The sequence below is a fragment of the Hemiscyllium ocellatum genome, chromosome 20, assembly GCF_020745735.1.
Source record: "Hemiscyllium ocellatum isolate sHemOce1 chromosome 20, sHemOce1.pat.X.cur, whole genome shotgun sequence".
NCBI classification, from domain to species: domain Eukaryota; kingdom Metazoa; phylum Chordata; class Chondrichthyes; order Orectolobiformes; family Hemiscylliidae; genus Hemiscyllium; species Hemiscyllium ocellatum.
The window spans coordinates 39584842-39606298 of NC_083420.1; the positions used below are offsets into that span (position 1 = coordinate 39584842).

General features: G+C 41.0%; 1 protein-coding gene across 4 annotated transcripts in view; it reads left to right on the plus strand.

Moving 5' to 3' along the window:
- The window catches only part of mad1l1 (mitotic arrest deficient 1 like 1), an 897160-nt gene that overhangs the window by 205517 nt on the left and 670186 nt on the right, over positions 1-21457 (plus strand). For all 4 annotated transcript variants that reach the window (XM_060840293.1, XM_060840292.1, XM_060840294.1 and 1 more), the window contains exon 11: positions 3136-3280. In XM_060840293.1, coding sequence (XP_060696276.1) covers positions 3136-3280 — 145 coding nt within the window. The remainder of the gene's footprint in view (positions 1-3135; positions 3281-21457) is intronic.

Consider the following 21457-nt stretch of genomic DNA (forward strand, 5'->3'; position numbering starts at 1 on the left):
GTGACTATTCCTGGCAGTGGGGGCCTGCAGGTTAAGGCCTCCCTGTACATTGATGACGTAATTGTTTTCTGTTCTGATCCGCTGTCCGTGCACAGGCTCTCGTGCATATGTGACCAGTTTGAATGGGCCTCGGGGGCCAAGGTAAACTGAGGCAAGAGCGAGGCCATGCTCTTTGGGAACTGGGCCGACCAATCCTTCATCCTCTTCTCCGTCAGGACTGACCACCTGAAGGTGCTGGGTATTTGATTCGGAGGGGCTGGGGTGTGCGCCAAGTCTTGGGGAGAGTATATCAAGAAAGTGAGGCAGAAACTGGGCAGATGGAAGCTACAGTTGCTCTCCATTGCGAGTAAAAACCTGATCATCAGGTGTGAGGCACTGACAGTGTTGTTATATGTGGCACAGGGTTAGCCTTTTACCAGAACTTGTGCTGTTGCAGTCACCCGGGCCATCTTACATTTTGTATGGAGATCAAAGATGGCCAGGGTCTGAAGGGACTTGATGTACAAAGCTCTAGGCAACGGGGGGAAAAAAACACACCAAATGCTGCCCTCACCCTGATGGCCACCTTTGTGTGTAGGTGCATCAAGCTGTGCGTGGACCCCTGGTACGCAAACACCAAGTGCCACTAAGTACTGAGGTTCTACCTGTCCCTGGTGTTGCAAAGGATGGGCTTGGCCTCGCTGCCGCAGAACGCTCCAAGTAGTTGGACCATTCTGTATCACCTGTCCTTCGTGGAGAAATTTACGAAGAAAAACTCCTTTGACTACAAGTCCATCAGGAAGTGGTCAGCACGTAGTGTCCTTGAGACCCTTCGGGAAAAAGAGAGGGCTGATTCTGTTGAGTGGTTCCCTGGGCAGACTGTCAAAGTCATTTGGCAGAATGCCTCATCGCCAGAACTTTCCAACAAGCACCAAGACATGGCTTGGCTGGTGGTGAGAAGGGCTCTACCTGTGAGATCCTTTATGTATGACTGGATTCTCTGCCTCACCACATGCTGGCCTCGAAGCGGCTGCGGAGGGGTCGAGACTGTCACACACCTCCTTCTGGAATGTGCCTACGCAAAGGAGGTCTGGAGAGGAATGCAGTGGTGTTTGTCGAGGTTCGTCCCAAGCAGCTCTGTGACGCGGGACTCCGTGTTCTATGGTCTATTCCCCGGGACGCACACTGAGACGAACATCAACTGTGCCTGGAGGATCATCAACTCGGTGAAAGACGCTCTTTGGTCTGTCCGAAACCTGTTGATCTTCCAGCTGAAGGAGCTGACCCCGACTGAGTGTTGCGGACTGGCACATTCCAAGGTCCAGGACTACGTGTTGAGGGACGCGCTGAAGGTTGGGGCAGCTGCTGCCAAGGCGCGGTGGGGAAAGACCACCGTGTAACATCTGCCTGCCTAAGAAGAACAGGGGGCCCACGCATTAAGTGGGCTCCACTGACACCTCAGCTCAATATATGGATAGTAAACGTACAGACCTGTATATATGAATGATTACTCTACTCTATCTCTGTATGGAAAGAAATGAAATGTTTACCTATGTATGGCATGACCAATTGTACAGATCATCAAAATATTTTTATGAATAAAGTCTATTTTTGAAATTTAAAAAATCCCTACTGTGTGGAAACAGCTCTTCGGCCTAACAAGTCCACACCGACCATACTCTGCAGAGTATCCCACCCAGACCCATTCCCCTACATTTACCCCTGACTCATGCCCCTAACCTCTATATCCCTGAACACTATGGGCAATTTAGCACGACCAATTTACCTAAAATGCACATCTTTGGATTGTGGGAAGAAACCGGAACACCTGGAGGAAACCCGTGCAGATACGGGGAGAATCCACACACGTAGTCGTCCAAGGCTGGAATCGAACCAGAGTCCCTGGTGCTGTGAGGCAACAGTGCTCATCACTCTGTCACTGTGCTGCCCCACCACTGTGCTATTATTTCCTCTGAGGACACTGATCGATCTTGGTTAATTTGATGGCTGAAATAATGAGAAAAGGCATGCCGAATTAATTCTGGATACTGAAAAGCAAACTCAGCTTTATTTTAAATTAAATTTCATAATTTTTACTCTGGCCAAATCTTTTGACAAGGTGCTAATGGGATGTGAGAAAAGTTGCATTTCAGCAGTTTTGCATATTCCAATTGTTTGTTGTTTGCACGTTCTGATAATTTATATGCATATGTATTGGAAATGTTTAAATGTTTGTATGATAGTCTATACTGATGTTAATTCTAGGTGGCAGCGTGCAGGTAAGATTCCATTGGCTTAGAAAAAAGTGTGTAATCATTGACTGACTTATCTTCTTTCTAGCTTCTTAAAGATGCTGACAGCTATATAACCAATCATAGGACAATGGTTCCCAAATTTCTTCCTCCTATGATACTATTTTGATGATTGAAACTTGTTGTGACCCCTCAGTAAGCAGTAGAGTGGGAGCATGGTTATCGAAACTTGATCCATGCCCCAGAGCAGCTGTTACTGCCTCACAGCCACAAAATTTTAGCTCACAACCCAGCTTGGGCAGCTCCATCCTAAGGTTGTGTTCACCCCATTGAAATTCAAAGCATCGTTGTTGGGAATTGGTTGGAATAAAGATGGTAGCCCTCATTGCCTGGGTCTGTGAAAATTAATTCATATTCTGATGGTTTAGTAATTTTGCTACGTTCATAGATCTTCCATGCCCTTCTATTCGACCAGAAAGGGAATTCGGGTTAAGGCCTCTGATGATCTTGTTTAGTAACAACCTGCAAATAAATCATATTATAGAAACCAATCAACTTCCTACTTAGTTTAATTTACTCCCCTTTGTCATTGTGCTTGACATCTTGATTGAAGTGAGACATTGTCCATGTAGGGGGGAAGTCATTGCAGTGTCTCTCTTGCTGTACCTAGAATGGTGCATTATTAAATTGAGGTCTAATATTGGCTGATGAATCATTGAGTGAAGTTCTCCATTTCATTAAATAATGCAAGGACCGGAATGTGGCAGAGGTTTCACAATCTAAATCTGTTTGTCAGCTCTTACTAGTCTTTCATATCATTGGAGGAAACAATGTAATGTTTCATGGGAATCGAATAAAGTCATTTTTCTGTGTTACTAATCCAGTTGGTTATTGTCTATTGAAGTGCTCGAATGTTGGAAAAAACTCGACAGCAGCTTCAGGATGATGCTTTAAACTTGCGGACACAGCTTCTTTCTGAACAGAAGAAACGTGAGCAACAGGAAGCAAATGCTCGACGTATGGAGAAGCGCAATATTTTACTTATCAAGGTATGTATATTGCTAATTTTCTATGATTGTATAGCGTTCTGTGCCTCTAGTTACAAAATTAAACATTCAATTTGACTTTGGTATACTTTCAGCAATGTGAGGTATTAATTTTTAATCTGTGTGGCCATACAGCAAACGTCTCCTCCTAAATGATTTTACTTCAATTTGAATAGAGTATTATTCTTTAATTCCTCTGTGTAATGCTTCACATTTTTCTACATTAAATCATGTCTGTCATTTGTTAGCTCGTGCTGATAGTCTACCTATCAAGGCCCATAATATATTGCAATGTTGGGTGAAATTGCTTTCATGAACTTCTAGAAGGTTCAGAAAAATTCAGTTGTGGGGATGACTAATCAGAGTGAAGTTGTCTTTGTAAGAAGAGTGGCCAGAATTGGTCAGAAGTTGCTTTTCCACTCACAAGTTGTCCTGTTAGGTTCAGCCTGTGATCAAAGAAGTCACAAGCTGTTGGATAAATAAATGGTTGCATAAATAAATTGAGGGAGCCGAATACTGACTAAGCTATTTAAGTATGAGGGATGTTTCTGCCATAATGGGTTCGCAGTAGCTAGTGAGAGAACTACCAATAGAATCCGAAACCTATTTGACTTCTCACTAGCATTGCAGCAATGATGGAAGTCACCATTTCACAGTTCTTGTGGTCTGTATTGTGCTTTGTGACATTATTACCATGCTAAAGGCAGTAGATTTGAAACTTAAATCTGAACGCCCATTAAATGCTGTGGGTCAACAGCTGCAGCCATTCACAGTTAGTAGCCTCGTGTTATGCCTCACTTTGAATGGAACGTTGGAAGTCATACCCCACTCTACACGGAGTCATCACAAACATTAAAGATTTTAAAAAGTGTATAAAGATTCCCCAATCTATTGACTTTCAGACTAAGTTTAACAGAAAGCACAGACCAGGTTTCTGTACTATTTGTTACAGCTGTTAGACTCTAATTAACGGATAAGCAATTATGAACTGTCAGCACAAAACTCTACTAACTAACACTCTAACCTCCTTATAAACACCTGCTTATGCACTGAATGTATGTATGCACGCGTACACACACACATTTCCTTTCTAGGGAGGGACAGGAAACAGTAACGGTTAATATGTATTTTACAGGCTGGAACAAGGTTTGTGATGAAGTTCCTCAGAGGTTGTTGTTGGGTCCCTTGATTTACCTGATATTGTATTAATGATTTCAATGAGCAAGGGTCAATTTCCTGATATTATACAAGTGGCGTTGGTGTGCAGGGCTAATTTGGGTGTCACAAAACTTAGGAGGATCATAAACTGTGAGGAGAACAGTGTAGAACTTCAAAAGAGCATCAGGACATTGGTGGTATGGTTGAATATGTGACAGATGATGATCAATATAGAGAAGTGAGAGCTGATGTGTTTTGGTACAAAGAATGTGGAGAAACCATATTAAATAAAAAAGATACTCATTTAAAGAATGTGTATGAGCAGAGAGACATGATTAGCATATGTGTATAAATCATGAAGGTGGCAAGTCAGGTAGATACAGCGCACAATTAATAAAGTATTCCGGGCTTCATAAATAGGGTCCTGGAGTACAGATGTAAGGACACTATGATGAATGTAGACATGACACTGGTTGATCATCAGTTGGAGTATTGTTGACGTTTCTGGATACCACACCCATATGAGGGATTCGTATGGTTTGAGAGACTGAAAAAGAGATTTATGACAATGGTTCCAGGGATGAGAACAATGAGGATACATTGAAGAGGATGGGACAGTTTTCCTTGGAGAGGAGTACTTAATACAAGATTTGATAAAGCTTTCAAAATAATGAGTGGTCGGAGCAGCTTGGAGATGGAGAAACTGTTCCCACTTATGAACAGGTTGAGAACGAGAGGGCACAGATTTGTAGAAAAAGTAAAGGTAAAAGAAAAAGTGAGGTGAGAAATTACCTTTTTGTACAGTGAGTAATTAGGATATAGAATGCACTGCCTGGAAATGTAGTTGAGACACGTCGACTTAAGCGATTCAAAAGGGCATTAGATAATTCAAATATAAATTACGTGCAGGGTTATGGAGAGAAGGCAGGAGACTAACACTATATTAAAATGCTCAACTTATGCAAATATGATGGATTGAATGGCCTCCTTCTGCATCGTAACAGTTCTGTGATTCATTAATCTGGAAAGGGTGCAAAAAAGATGTATAAGGACATTACCGAGACTGAGGGTTACAAGTATAAAGAGAGGCTGGGACTATTTTCCCTGCGGTGTAGGGGACTGCGTGGTGACCTCATAGAGGTTTATAAAATGATGCGGGGCATAGATAAGATGAATAGCCTAGTCTTTTCCCCAGGGTTGAGGAGTCCAAAACTGGAGGGCATAGGTTTAAGGTGAGAGGAGAAAGATTAAAAAGGGACTTGAGGGTCATCTTTTTCATGCAGAGTGTGGTGTGTATACGGAATGAGCTGCCAAAGAAAATGGTAGAGGCGAGAACAATTACAATATTTAAAAGATATTTGGACAGCTATATGAATAGGGAAGGTTTAGAGGGATATGGGCCAAAAGCGGGCAAATGGGACCTGTTCAATTTTGGAAACCAGGTCAGCATGGGTGAGTTGGACCAAAGGGTCCGTTTCCATGCCATGTGAATCTATAACTTTAATCATTCACTGTGAGAATGTAGATTGGATGCTGACTGCAACAAAATTTAAGAACCATAGGTGAGAATGCAGTTTCTGGAATGTTGATATGTTATATGGAATATGACTCTATTTAATTTATTCAAGATGTGGGCATTGTTAGCTGCACCAGCATTTTATTGCCCATCCTCAGTTGCCCATAACTCTTCAAGAACAAGGAATACGAGAAATGGGCCCCTTTGTACTGCAAAAACCTATTAGAACTGTCATGATTCCAAATGATGGTAACGCTGGAGAAGGTCGAGCTCAGATTGAAACCTGGCTTGATAGGTTGTAAATTTTATTTTTCTCCTTTACCATGGAAGTCAGTTATTGAATAGATAAGCAAGAGACTGCAATGTGCAAGATAATGTAAAACCAAAAAAAATTAGCATTAGAGGCTCCAAAAGATCATCTCACATCCAGCAGAGGTTTTCCTACACAGCTAACCCCCTCATCTATTGTGTCCGTTTCTCTTGATGTGGTCTCCTGTACATCAGTGAGACAGGATGCCAACTTGTAGAGCGTTTCAAGGAACATCTCTGGGACACATGCGTTAAACAACATCACTGCCCTGTGGCTGACCACTTCAACTCCCTCCGCGCCCCCGCCCAAGGACGTGCATGTGCTGGGCTGCCTCCACCACCAAATCAAAGCACCTGCCAACTGGAAGAAGGATGCCTCGTCTTCCACCTTGGGATCCTTAAACATCATGGCATCAACATCAACTTGTCGAGTTTCCAAATCTCTCCCCACCCCATTCCAGATCCAACCTCCAACTTGGCACCACCCTCTTGACTGGTCCTATCTACACATCTTCCTTCCCACCTATCCACTCCACTCTCCCCACTGACCTATCACAATTACCACATATCTGCATCCACCTATTGCCTTCATCCCAGCCCAACCCCATCCCCTATTTATTTCTCATCCTCCTTCCCCCTTCCCATTCCTGATGAAGGGCTTACGCCCGAAATGTTGACTCTCCTGCTTCTCGGATGCTGCTTGCTGTGCTTTTCCACTGTCACCCTTTTCGACTCTGATTCTCCAACATCTGCAGTCCTCACTTTCTCTTAAAAGAATATAGATGTTTACTGCACCAAAAAAGCCTAAATTGCAGTAGTTCCGAACCATTGGAATGTTCTTATTCATCCTTTTTTATCACAGCTATGCTTTTACAAACACTCAAACCTTAATGAAGAGTCACCACTATCTCCATATCAATTCATCTTGGTCAACTGGTTTAGCTATAATTTGTTTCCTTGCAGCAATATTCAAGATAATTTTGTGAGCATTTTCTTAAAAAAAAAGTCAGATCCTCCTCCTTTCCTCCATGTAGGACAGATGCCAAGATTAATGCCTCCTCACTTTCAATCATTTTACAATCTCTTACTTTCTAAAATCCATGTTTCTTCCAACTTATCATCCAGATTCTCAAATAATGGATTATAAACCTTCAGGACAGACATTTATCTAATTATTTTTATCTTACCTGCATTGGTTTTAATCTTGTTATCAATAATATCTTGTAAATAATTCCAGCACGGTGGCTCAGTGGTTAGCACTGCTGCCTCACAGCGGCAGGGACCCGCGTTCAATTCCTGCCTCCTGTCTGTTTGGTGTTTGCATATTCTCCGTGTGTCTGCGTGGGTTTCCTCTGGGTGCTTCAGTTTCCTCCCATAGTCCAAAGATGTGCAGATTAGGTGAATTGGCCATGCTAAATTGTCTGTAGTGTTAGGTGCATTAATCAGGGGTAAATGTAGAGGAATGGGTCTGGGTGGGTTGCTCTTTGTAGAGTTGGTGTGGACTTGTTGGGCCAAAATGCCTGTTTCCACACTGTAGGGAATCTAATCTAATCTAACCTAATCTCTTTATTACTCGGGCACCTTCAGAGTTGACTTACAATGAACTAATTTTTACCCTGTTTAAATAAAGGCTTGATTATTGGTCTGCTTTAGCTTGAATATCAAAATGAAAAGGGGGCTAACTGAGCTATATTAATCTAAAGTTCACTGTTTACACTGAGAATAGGCCGCGGTTGTGGCAGCTTTCATAGCATTATCCTTATTAATCTGACAGCTTGTGCTATATTGTTTGATGCTCCATGCTGGTCATGCTACTCTCCATTGCTTCAGTGGAGTTTGTGTATTTCTTTTGTATACAATAGTAGCAACAACTTGCTGCCTGTACTTTGTTTTCCATAGTGAGGTGTGCTAAAAGCCTTGTATACATTGAACCTAGGCATCTGAAGCATTGTTCTTTAGGGTTCCTGTGAAGATGGTACTGTGTTAAAGGGACAAAGTGCCTTTTTTTTAGTTGATTGACAGCCTATTCAGGTGTACTTGGAAATTGGAACTATGTCTTGTTCATTAAACTGGGTGAAAGATTTTACCTCAAAACCTTAAGTGATCCTATGTCAAAATTTGATAATGAATACATGTATTCATTTTAAAAATGTCACATTTCATTTACCTGTTTCACCACAAGCATTTACATGATCGATATACAACTTCGAAAGACCCAAGGGCCTTGCATTTTACTTGGAACTTTACTCTTACAGAATATTTTAGGTTAGCCTCTTTAATCCATTTTTTTTTAAATAAAGGGATATTAGGTGAACACTTGCAGTAATTTAAGGTGTTGTTTCCAAGGTGATGTTGAAGTATATGTACAAAATATTCAATGTCTTTATAAATGAAAACCTAACACTGTCCTAAAACCTTGCTTTAGGAATTATACTTTTATCTGCAACTATGAACTAAATTTTTCAGTAGCTTGACCATGAATAGCATAGCTAATTTCCCAGTTGTATCAGTATTGTTCAATTAACAATATTATATTTTATCTTCACAGATGTTTTTTTCATTCATTTCTAGTGGTTCTTTTGTTTAAAAAATGTTGAAAATACATTTTTAAAACTTTACTGAAAATTCAAGGTTGTTTTATTAATCAGACTCTGTGTGAGAAGAAGAACACTTCAGATTATGTGTATGTTGTTGAATTTGATTTGTGTGTGGGTAATTTTTTGTAAATGAGTAATAGAAATGGAGCCTTAGAATGGAAAAGAGATAGAGATGAGAGGGAGAAAAGAGTATTCATGCACTCTGCAATTTAATGAAAAATATATATTGACTCCTGAAACCAACTAATCAGTATCATTGCATTTATCATTTTCAGAGGACTAGCATAATAATTAAAACCTTTGAAACAATCACACAGATTGAAGGGAGATATATTTTCCGTGTTATAATAAGATTTTATTTTCGCTTTTATAAACACTATTTTGAGATGGTGAATGGGTGGAAAGTAAGAGATTGTAAAATGATTGAAATTGAGGAGACATTGATCTTGGCATCTGTCCTGCATGGAGGAAAAGAGGAAGACTTACTTGACATTTGAGTAACATGAATGACAAACAAGAGGAAGAGGAAATGAAAGTGGATGTACAGGCACTGATGGGAGTGTGTGGGGGTTACAGTAAGAAGCAGAAATGTTCGAAGATTTTGGAGAGAGATTAGAGCGAGGAATTGAGTGAAGTTGAAGAGTTTGGGCTCAGGGATGGGAACCAAATGTGAACTATATCATACCTGAAATCCCTGACTCATAGGTAGTGGTTGGCAGTTCTTTCTACCCTGCCATGTATTCTGCAAAGTGAACAAAAAAAACCATAAAAAGAATAAAGCTTATAAAAACTGGTTCTATGACATTCAAATCTCTTTTCAAAATAACCCTACACACTGGAGCTTAGGTAAGGAAACTTGCATCATACAAAACCAGAGCTGATGAGCCAACTACTGAACGTGACCGTTTTCTCTTCACTCCGAGATTGAAAGAGCAGAAAAACTGTCAAATATTGCTACTGCTTTTACATCGCATGGGTCAAGCTATGGTGTATAGGAATATATTTCTGATAAAAGTGAGAAATTGTGTGTATGTATCTATATACTCAGATCATCAGTAAAGAAGAAAAATGAGACTTTAAAATGTCCACATCTGAACTTGAAGGTAATGAAGCAACTGTCAAGCCAAATAGGAGTTTTCCTTTTTAAAGTTTTACTTTCACTCCTACCTCTCCTCTTGAAAGAAGAGGAAAAATATTAATTTGCATTAATTTTGGATCCAGACACCAACATTTCTCTTAATTAGGATAGGTGTGTTTAAAAGAGCCACACTTTCAGTTTGTTTGGAAGACTTATGTATTGTTACAGACCACTTGGGAATGTGTGCTGACTGTCGACTTCCACTTGGAGTTGTCAGAAGCTTGCAAAGTCCCAGTTTGACCTGTCTGGTGGAATGAAATTAATAGGAAGTACTCATCAGGTTCTGTAACTTAACAAGAATTACTATTTATTACAAATAAGTAAATTCTAATCACATGTAAACAGAAATGAACGATCAAACATATGGCTCTGCTATTAAAGCTATGATGCCTTTTATAAATACATATATACAGAGACACTGTTAAATAAAAAAGATTGAAGGATGATGGGAGAAACAATTATGGATGATGGTTAAAGAAAATTGGCAAAACATTTTGGGAGCACCAGTCTATAGAGTTTGCTGTGATGTTCCTTTTGGCTTGCTAGAACTTTCTGTTCTTCAATCTTTTTTTCTCCAAGTTCATCCAGTTCTTTGTCGGAGCCACAGGACAACAAATCAAATAACAAAAAACGTCTTGGTATTGGTTATGGCAGCTGCTTGGTGCATCTGGTGGGAGACAATTAATTGGTTTTCTTTAGGCTGTGGATATTTTTAGTGCAGAGGCAGGTAACATGTTACCTGTCCTTCCAGCGATCTGAAAGCTTCTTGCTGTATCCACTATCTCCACACCAAGGCTGTTGCTCAGGCTAGCTCTGCTGCATCCAGCTTCCTTCTGGCAAATTTCTGAGAGTTCTCTAACTTTAGTTTACTGCAAACTTGCAGGATTTTTTTTATTAGCAAGTTTAATACTCTTAACATTCTCTATTCTTTGCACAAAACCAATACTGACCCCTGACTGACTCTCTTCTAGATCTAGATAAAAACAATGACTGCAGATGCTGGAAACCAGATTCTGGAGTAGAGTGGTGCTGGAAAAGCACAGCAGTTCAGGCAGCATCCGAGGAGTAGGAAAATTGACGTTTCGGGCAAAAGCCCTTCATCAGGAATACAGGCAGAGTGCCTGAAAGGTGGAGAGATAAATGAGAGGAGGGTGGGGGTGGGGAGAAAGTCGCATAGAGGACAATAGGTGAGTGAGGGTGGGGATGCAGGTGATAGGTCAGGGAGGAGAGTGGGGGAAGGTAGCAAAGAGTACAATGGGTAGATGGGGGTGGGATGAAGGTGATAGGTCAGAGAGGAGGGTGGAGTGGATAGGTGAAAAAGAAGATAGGCAAGTAGGACAAGTCATGGGGACGCTGCTAAGCTGGAAGTTTGGAACTGGGGTGAGGTGGGGAAGGGGAAATGAGGAAACTGGTGAAGTTCACATTGATGCCCTGGGGTTGAAGTGTTCTGAGATGGAAGATGAGGTGTTCTTCCTCCAGACGTCGGGTGGTGAGGGAGCAGCGGTGAAGGAGGCCCAGGACCTCCATGTCCTCAGCTGAGTGGGAGTTGAAATGATGGGCTACAGGGCGATGGGGTTGATTGGTGCGAGTGTCCCAGACATGTTCCGTAAAGCGTTCTGCTAGGATTCGTCCAGTCTCCCCAATGTAGAGGAGACCGCATCGGGAGCATTGGATACAATAAATGACATTGGTGGATGTGCAGGTAAAACTTTGAATGTGGAAGGCTCCTTTCGGGCCCTGGACGGAGGTCTCTTCTAGATCTTTCTATCCTTCTGCATTCTTGGCCACTGAAGCTAAGCAAGAGCACAATTTTCCTACGTTTTTTAAAATGCACTGAATGTTTAACAAGTGTTGTAAAACCTCATTAAAATGCATGTATACGAGCAAGAGTGGACTTCTGGGTACCAGACTCACAAGAACAACTGTTTTTCTGAGAAAAGAAAGCGAAACCATGCCTCCTGTATGGAGATATATGTAACATATGAAATAAAAATTGAATATCAAGTTATGCATTGATCATAACACCACCTTGCAGAGGTAAATGTAAAGGTATCTTTAAAAAGTGATTTTCTATTACAGTCTCCTTTTTATTACTGTTACAATTTTATGCAGATTCTATTTGAACGGTAACTATATTTACATCAAAGACTCATGGAGTTTATATGAAAATTATATTCTACGTGAGTCTATTTTGGCCTCAACATTTGTGTTCCTCCATATTTGCTTTTGATAAAATAACTGATATGGTGTTGCCTTTTCTGCTACACAAATGATTTTCAAACTGTATGGTTGTAGTGTTCAATTTCAACTTTTGGTATGAAAATTTTGCTAACAGTGACAGAGGATTATGACTTACACAAATAACAATCTCTGCATAGTTGTTAGATATATAGACATCAAATTGAGCCTGTAGGATTTTGTTTTTGCCCAATATTAACATAGTATGAGGTAAAGATATTTTCTCTGGCCTTGATTTTTGAATCTGTAATAACTATGGTAAGTTACTTCTGGAGTTTCTAGGAGGTGACCTAATATTTTTCATCTTTTTAAAGCATCTCCCTATTATCCAAACTAATTACAGGAGTGTTGACTTTTGCATTTTCCATTTTCAGTTTCTGGTTTAGTCTCAAATTGCACTGAGATTTTTTATTTCAACTCACTTCTCCTTTCACCACAATAAATATGCACCTCTTTTGACTTGACTCTCTTTCGTAGTATCACTTTAAAATGTTAACATGACACAATCACAGATTCTTCCTTTTATCTGGAATACTCACCATATAATTCACATTACTGAGTTTTGTTTTCATTTGATAAAGTCTGGTGAGCCTTGCTTTTAATTGGTCTGCAGAGACAGGTAATAAAACTAACACCTGTCTCTAGTGACAGCATGTAAAACTTTGGCATTTTTATTTGGTGTAATTAATTCCACTGTTTGCTGATTAATATTTTTGGCCAACAGGCGTGCCTTGGTAAACTTTTGCCAAAAAGTTGACTCGTAACTCGGAAGAGAAATCCCTGGGCTTTAATTCAAAGAGCCCTCTCACCTCATGTCTATACCTCAGTTTAAATGGGCTTAATAGTGACTCACAAGGGTGATCTGTAATAGCAAACAGTAATGAGAAGATTTCCTTATCCTGACCATTAGGACTTCCCTGATAACAGCCTCCAGTGATGGTGTTTAAAAGTGATGCCACCTTTCACATGTTGCTTGTGATTGTGGTAAAGGTAAATTTGTAAATTGCTTTATTTCTTAACTATTCTTTATTTGTTTGAATATTTATAACATAGCATCAGGTCAGGGTTGAAATCTTGTCTGTGTTTTCCTAATATCAAAATGATGTGCCATGCTAATTTTGGAGTCACTTGTGAGATTCTTTGCTATCTAGATGAGACTATCACCTGATGGACTGCTGCCCATTTCACATTGGTTGGTATTTGAGATGGTTGCTATTTCCTAATTTACACTTTTATTTTTAAACAATAACATTCTAATGTTTCTGGTTTGGCTATGAACAACACTTCTCTGCTTTCAGGATCTAAATGTTGCATTTTTATTGTTGTGGTTTGAACAGCCACTTTGAGTCTTGGGTTCAGCTATTACAGATTTTGTTTTATAACCGTATGCTAGGAGACACTCTTGGCAGAATTCATCAGGGTGTCACAGTTAGCATGTCAATTAACAGTCTTAATTCATGCATGTCATTATAATGTTTTTCTTTCTTGTTGCAGCTTATAGTCTTTGATTTCACATATCCTTCCACTATGAATGGAGTAATCCATTCTCTGCTGATGTTCTCTGTTATGTTGCCATTAGCCCTCAGAAGCTTTGCCATTGTTGATCTAGCTTCCACCTTCTGCCTGCTCCCTAATCATCTTAAGGTTGTTACTGAATCTTGTGAATATTAAGTTTTACAACTTAGATTCTTCGTTAGGTTCTCACACAGTTGTCTCCCTTCTATATCTTGCTGCATCCCTTCAATTTAGTTCCCATTAAACAATCTCCTTCTAAGATGACGTACAGTAATACAGATCATTTAATCATTCCGATTTGTTCAACTTAATAGACAGTGCAGGGTTGATTCCTTGCTAATATTTGGATCAGAGTGGTGCTGGAAAAGCACAGCAGGTCAAACAGCATCTGAGGAGCAGAACCAGGCTTTGAGAGCTCCTCGGATGCTGCCTGACCTGCTGTGCTTTTCCAGCACCACTCTGATCTAAACTCTTTATTCCAGCATCTGCAGTCCTTACTTTTGCCTTCTTGCTAATACTGCAGATATGGTAGTATCAATGCTATCATGACTGAGGAAACAACTTCATAACCTATTTGGCTTTTCCTGCATCATTTCCCTGAGTTGAGTGAATTAATGATAGTTCCCTCTTTCCTGATTGTGGATTTATCAAACTCTGGGCACTAGCCTCCTTGTTGTATCTCTTGACCTGGTTCCAAATTGAATTCTCTCAAAGCCTAGTTCTGTGTTACCAATTAAGTCTCGAGCCAGTGCCTCAATTTAACCCATTTCCTCGTGTCTCTTCTTTCAAATATGCAAATTGTGCATATCTTATTCCTCTGGCCACAAGTTATAAACACACAATGCATTTCCCACCACCTGGAAAGCACGATCATTTGTACTGTAGCTTTGCCATAGAATCAGGACTGAATCAGTACCACTGGAATAGATTCTGTTTCTTGATGTTCTTGTATCTTCTTATTTGAGGAGCTATATGATTCTTCTTCTCGCCAATCAGCTAATTTAAACTTGCGTCAAGAGTGTGGTGCTGGAAAAGCCCAGCAGGTCAGGCAACATCCGAGGGGCAGGCGAATTGATGTTTCGGGCAAAAGCCCTTCAAAACGAATGAGGCTGGGTTCCAATCCCAGTTCCAACCCTCTCAGCACTGCCCTCATGACCTGTCCTACCTATCCATCTTTCTTCCCACCTATCTGCTCCACCCTCCCACCATCATCCCCCACCTCCCTTCACCTATTACATTCTCAGCTACCTTCCTGCCCCCCCAGTCCCACTCCCCCTCCCATTTATCTCTCTACCCCCTCGGCTCAGAAGGGCTTTTGCCCGAAACATCGATTTTCCTACTCCTCAGATGCTGCCTGACACTCTGATCTCCAGCATCTGCAGTCCTCACTTTCGCTTGATTAAGCTTGAGATCTGCCTATTCAGTGGACTGAAGGTCCATGACTATTCAACCTGTAGGTCATTTCTAATACATTCTCGGAGAACAGCAGTGCCATCCTTGGGAGTGGACATTGCTACGGCCGAATGCTGTTTTATTCAAGTTTATTTCCCTGGAGAGAACACACAGACCAGTGCTTTGGTTCCGATCCTCTAATCAGCTGATTGGCCACTTGTTTCAGATGCTGACCTCTGACAAAACAAACATACTGACCTCTCCATTGATGTCAGTGTCTGATTTGGTGTCATTAGCCAATGATGAGAATCCTTAGGTTTTTGCAGACTTGACTGTAGCCTTTCTCTGATACGCAGTCAGTATAGCAATTTTATTATATTTTGTGGGTTTCCTCTGGGTGCGCCAGTTTCCTCCCACAATCCAAAGATGTTCAGGTTAGGTGGATTGGCCATGCTAAATTGCCCATAGTGTTCAGGGATGTGTTGGTTAGGGGTAAACATAGAGTAATAGGGTAGGGGAATGGGTTTGGATGGAATACTCTTCAGAGTGTCGATTTGTCCTCGTGGGCCAAACGGCCTGTTTCCACTCTGTAGGGATTCTGTGATCTTTTTGAATATCCTTACAAATCAAATCTTTGGTTTTCACGTATAAAGAGTATAGACTGGAAATATATGACAACACTTAAATCAATTTGACTACCTACCTGGTTTGAGAACCATGATGACAGCTAATTGTTTCTGGTACACTTGTATGCCTATGATAGTCCATCCAAATGGCATACTCTTCCATATTCTATAAGTTGATAGCTTTCCACGCCCTGCTTATGTTCTTGCCCTGATGAGTACAAGATGAAAGGGTTTGATTAAGTTGTCTTCTTTTGGCAGCATTAAAGTTCTGTCCCACAAAGCAGTTTTTAAATTTTAAGTATATTCCATAGACCTACAAACTTGTTTCTGTAGGTACTGACTTTATTTCCTATTAACTGTCTGAGACTAAATCAGTCTTTTGTAGTCTTGATATCACATTTGACCCAGATATGAGCTCTAATACAGGCTTTTTACACACCCCTAGCATTGGATGACTTTGCCCAAGCCTCTGTTTAACTGTTGTTGAAACCCTCAGTCTGCATTTACCTTTAGTCTTGGCTATTTCAATGCACTTCTGGCTTGCCTATGATATTGCACACTCAGTTTTTGATGACATCAAATTTAATGTTGCCTGTATCTGAACTTGCATGAAGTCCTATTGATTTATCATACCCAAGTCACTGATCTATATTATTGCCTGGCCAAACAATGTTTTGATTTTAAAATTCTCATTCTTGTTTTCAATGTCTCCAAGGCCTCTAGTACTTCCCTTCCCTATCTCTGTAATCTTCTCCAACCTTGTAACCTTGCGAGGTTTCTGCAGTCATCTAATTCTGGCCTCTAGCATTTCCCTGATATTAACCACACTTTCACCACTTGTAGTTGTGCCGTGTGCTGTCATCAACTTAAGTTCTGGAAGACCTCATCCTCTTGGCCTCTTTGGCATATTATCTTCTTTAAGATATTCCACTTCTCTGTATGTGGCTAGTTCAGTGTCATTTCATCTGTTTCTGTGCCGTACATCTCTGTGACAGGAATCATTAACTCTGGTTTTTCTCCACAGATACTGCCGGACCTACTGAGCTTTTCTTTTGGTTTTTATTTGCCTTGGATATGTATGATGTTAAAGGAGTATAAGTTGGAGCAGACCGTTGCTGTGTTGAAGTGTGAGCTGACCATTGATAGAGTCATACAGCATAGAAATCTGCCCTTTTGGCCCACCAACTATTGTTTTGTGTTTTTATTAAAACCTTTATAAAATGTATATTGCTTTCTCCAATTGAACTGAAGTCATTGAAGTACATAAGAATGAGTTAATTATGCACGTAGGGATATTATGCTAAAAGATTCAGATAAGTTGACACCAACTGCCTGCCTTCAAAGTGTTGGAATAATGGTTTAGAATGAGCTTTCTACGTTATGGGAAACTAGTTAATAGTGCTGTGATCCAAAAAGTAATGTACTCCTGTATAAATTGAATATATTTTGATAGTCTTGCTGTTGGATAATGGGGCAAAATAAATTCTCAATGTACTAATTTTAAGATAGTTATTACTAAAGTGCTTCTGATTTTCGTGGAGTCAACTGTGGCTGATTGATAGTGCTCTTGCCTCTGAGTCAGGAGATTGAGACTTAAATTCACAATGCAGAGACCTGAGCACAAAGGCTGGACTGACATTGAGTGTTGTACTGAAGGAGCACTTCTGTCTTTTAGATGAAATGTTAAATTGAGATGCTGCCTGTCAGATTTGGGAATCTTCATGCATAATTAACAAAAGCTAGAATATAAGTTCCACAGACAGGGAAGGCAAATGGAATGGTGGTCTTTATTTCAAAGTGGATAGAGTCTGAAAAAAGGGAAATATTGCTAAAACTGTACCGGGAATTAGAATGTGAACGGCTTTGGTCCACTTATCTGCAGAAGATATATTGGCATTGGAGGCAATCCAGAGAAGGTTCATCAGGTTGATTTGCTGGTCTAGAAAGATTTCCTCTGAGGAGAGGTTGGGTTGATTGGGCCTATACTCATTGGAGTTTAGAGGAGTGAGAGGTGATCCCATTGAAACAGAAGTTTCTTAGAGGACTTGACAGGAAAGATACCAAGAGGTTTCTCCTCCCGTGTGTGTGTGGTTGGGGGTGGGGGTGGGGGGAGCAGGGTTGTGTGTGTGTGTGTGTCTCTCTCTCTCTCTCTCAAACTAGAGGGTACTGTGCTTCTCAGTTAAGACAGAGCTGAGGAAATTTTTAAAAAAGTTAGTCTCTCTACCACTCTTTTCCTCTGCAGTGGCTAAGATATTGTTATACCTATTCAATGAGAAGAAAAACATGCTGCAGATATTGGAGTACAAATTGATCTTTGAAGCATCCAAAAGTAATTCCAAGTACAAAATGTGAACCTCTGGTATGGACAGTCATCAGGAATTCATATGAAAGTAACTTGGCAATGTTTGTATAATAAAATAATTATATAACGACAGCTTTAACCATAATTGAAAGCATTTTAAGACTTGTCTAAATTAATTGTCTTTGGCAGGTTACTAAAAGTTTTTCAAATTTATTCTGAGTTACTTTGGCATTGTGTAATGCCAGTACATTAGGATTCTGCACAAGGGATGTGACAGTTTTGGTTTCAAAATCATCTCTCCACAACAAATATCCTCGTCTCTTTATCCTTTGAATTAAATAATCTGCAATTTTAAAAAAAATTATCTGATGCTACTTTATGCTGTAATAGCTTTCCATGATTTGGTGCTGAAGTCACATCAAGCATTAAGCTCTGCACATTTCTATTCTTTGTGAAGGGATTTTTCTCCATTATTTATTCACGTATTCCATTTGACACAATCATGATTCTTGAATAGCTTGTTGAGACATTCTAAGGTTTAACCACTAATGTTAAACATCGTGTTCCAACAATATTGGTGTTCTTTCTTTCACTTGGCACCTCTTGATCCCATCAATTGTATGAGATCTGAGTATGTTCTACACTAACAAATTGTATTCCATTTGTGTGTACCTGTAAATGCCTGTTCCACATTATTGATCTATCCACTTGATTCCATCCACACCCATCAGATCATTGCCATGAACATGACAGGACCCCCTGCAGGACACCTGATTTTCTATTTCTTTGATGGTTCAACATTACCATTAGCTTTCATTTAACACCATCATATCACTCTGAGCTTTATTTTCTAATGTTCTATGATTTTTGGGAAAATTGTTTTCAAATCTCTCAGCTCAATCATGGAATCCCTACAGTTTGGAAGCAGGCCATTCAGCCCATTGAGTCCACACTGATCTTCTGAAGAGCACCCTAGCCAGACCCACACCACCACCACCACCACTATATTACTGTAACCCTGCATTTCCCATGGCTAATCCACCTAGCTTGCACATCCTGGACACAATGGGCAATTCAGCATGGCCAATCTATCAAACCTGCACATCTTTGGCCCGTGGGAAGAAACCGGAGCGCCCAGATAAACCGATGCAGACGTGGGGAGAATATGCAAACTCCACACTGACAGTTGCTTGAGGGTGGAATTGAACCTGGGTCCCTGCATTGTGAGGCAACAGTGCTCACCACCATTCTGTGCTTGGAATATCGAAATTCATGGGCACTTCATCCATCTACTGATGTGACATTTTGCATACTTTTTTTTCTGTCCATTGATAACTGGCTGACAGCTGGTAATTTTGCAATGAGGTCTTTGATAGTTTTTGAATGATCAATTCTTCTGTTCCAACACTAGACATTTTTGTCCCATAAAGCAGCTAGCTGTTGCTCAGAAATCTTTGCTGTATTTTGGGAGTTTGATTTTTGACTGCTTAAATGTGTACATGTTGAAAATTGTGGCACTGGGAAAAAAAAAACAGCAGGTCAAGGAGTATCCGAGGAGCAGAACGTCGATGTTTCGGGCATAAGCCCTTGATCAGGAATGTGGAGGGAGAAGGAGGCTGAGAAATAAATAGGAAGGGTGGGGGGGTGGAGCTGGAGCTGGGGCAAGGTACGAAGGATGGCAATAGGTGGATGCAGGTAGGAGGTAATTGTGATAGATCAATGGGGAGGTGGAGCGGATAGGTGAGAAAGAAGATGGACAGATAGGTCCAGTCAAGAGGGCAATGTCGAGTTGGAGGGTTCGATCTGGATGAGGTGGCTATGGGGAGATTTGGGAACTGGTGAAGTCAGTGTTGATGCTGTTGTAGTTGTAGGGTTCCAAGGCAGACGATGAGATGTTCTTCCTCCAGTTGGCAGGTAGCTTTGAGTTGGTGGTGGAGGCGGCCCAGGATTTGCATGTCTTCGTGGAAGTTGAAGTGGTTGGCCAAAGGGCGGTGGGTGGTTGTGGTGCATGGGACCAGAGACATTCCCTGAACCACTCTGTGACGTGGCACTCTGTCTCCCCGATGTAGAGGAGACCACATCGAGAGCAACGGATGCAGTAAATGAGGTGGGAGAATGTGCAGGAAAATGTCTACCAGATTTGAAATGATCTTTTGGGGCCATGGAAGGAAATGAGTAGGGAGGTGTGGGCGCAGGTTTTTCACCTTGTGCAGTGGCAGGGGAATGTGCCAGGTGGAGAGGGTGGGTTGGTGGGGAGCATGGACCTAACAAGGGAGTTGCTGAGGGAGTGGTCTCTGCAGAATGCACATAGGGATGGGGAGGGAAATATATTTTTGGTGGTGGGGTATGACTGTAGGTGGCAAAAATGTGCTGCTTCTGGATATTCGTGGGGTGGAATTTGAGAACCGGCAGCTTCTATCCTTGTTGCAGTTGGAGGGTTGGAGTTTGAGGGCGGCGACGCAGGAAGTGGAGGGGAAGTGATGGAGGGTTTTGTTGATCATGTGGGAGGAGAAATTGCAGTCGTTGAAATAGGAGGACAGCTGGGAAGTCCTGGAATGGAATTGCTCCTCCTGGGAGCAGATATAGTAGAGGAATTGGGAATATAGGATCACGTTTTTATAGGAGGGTGTGGTGGGAGGAGGTGTGGTCAAGATAGCTGTGGGAGTCAGTGGGTTTGAAATAGGTGTCCATGGTGAGTTGGTCATTTATTGCATTTCTGGTGATGATGAAACCATTCTGACAATTTTTGAGGTCCAACACCGATGCATCATGGATGAGAAATTTATCTTTTTATTGTTGATTTCTGACGTCTGTGTCTTGGAAATCTATTGTCTTAAGTATTTCTTCCAATCTTCTGACTGGGGTTTAAAAATTTCTAAGTTTTTCAGTCACTGATAATGGGATGTCATTATAAAATTGTGAATTGGATGAGTCACCAGTGTAGGACAGACAGACCTACTTCTCCAGCTTGCAGTGCTGTCTCTCCTACACTGGTTGCTTTCGCTTATCATATGTTCCTTCCCTCCTGATCATGTTGCTGTTCCAGCATCAGAGTCTGTGATTGGAGGAGCAATCGAGAGACAGAGCCCATGATCAGAGGAGCTTCTGTAGCCTGGGTGCTGAAATTTTAGGAAAATAAAGATGAGAGGTGTCTATGTACAATATTCCTTTCTTTGAGAGAGAGAGAGTAAGAGAAGATCCTGCAATTGTTGTTGAACTTGTTTAAGAAGATTCTGAGAGACAGGATCTATATGCATTTGGAAAGGCGAGGGCTGATTAGGGAAAGTCATCATCACTTTGTGGGCGGGCAATCGTATCTCATAAGCTTGATTTTCTTGAAAAGGTGATCAAGAAGACAGATGAAGGCAGACTAGTAGACATGGTCATCA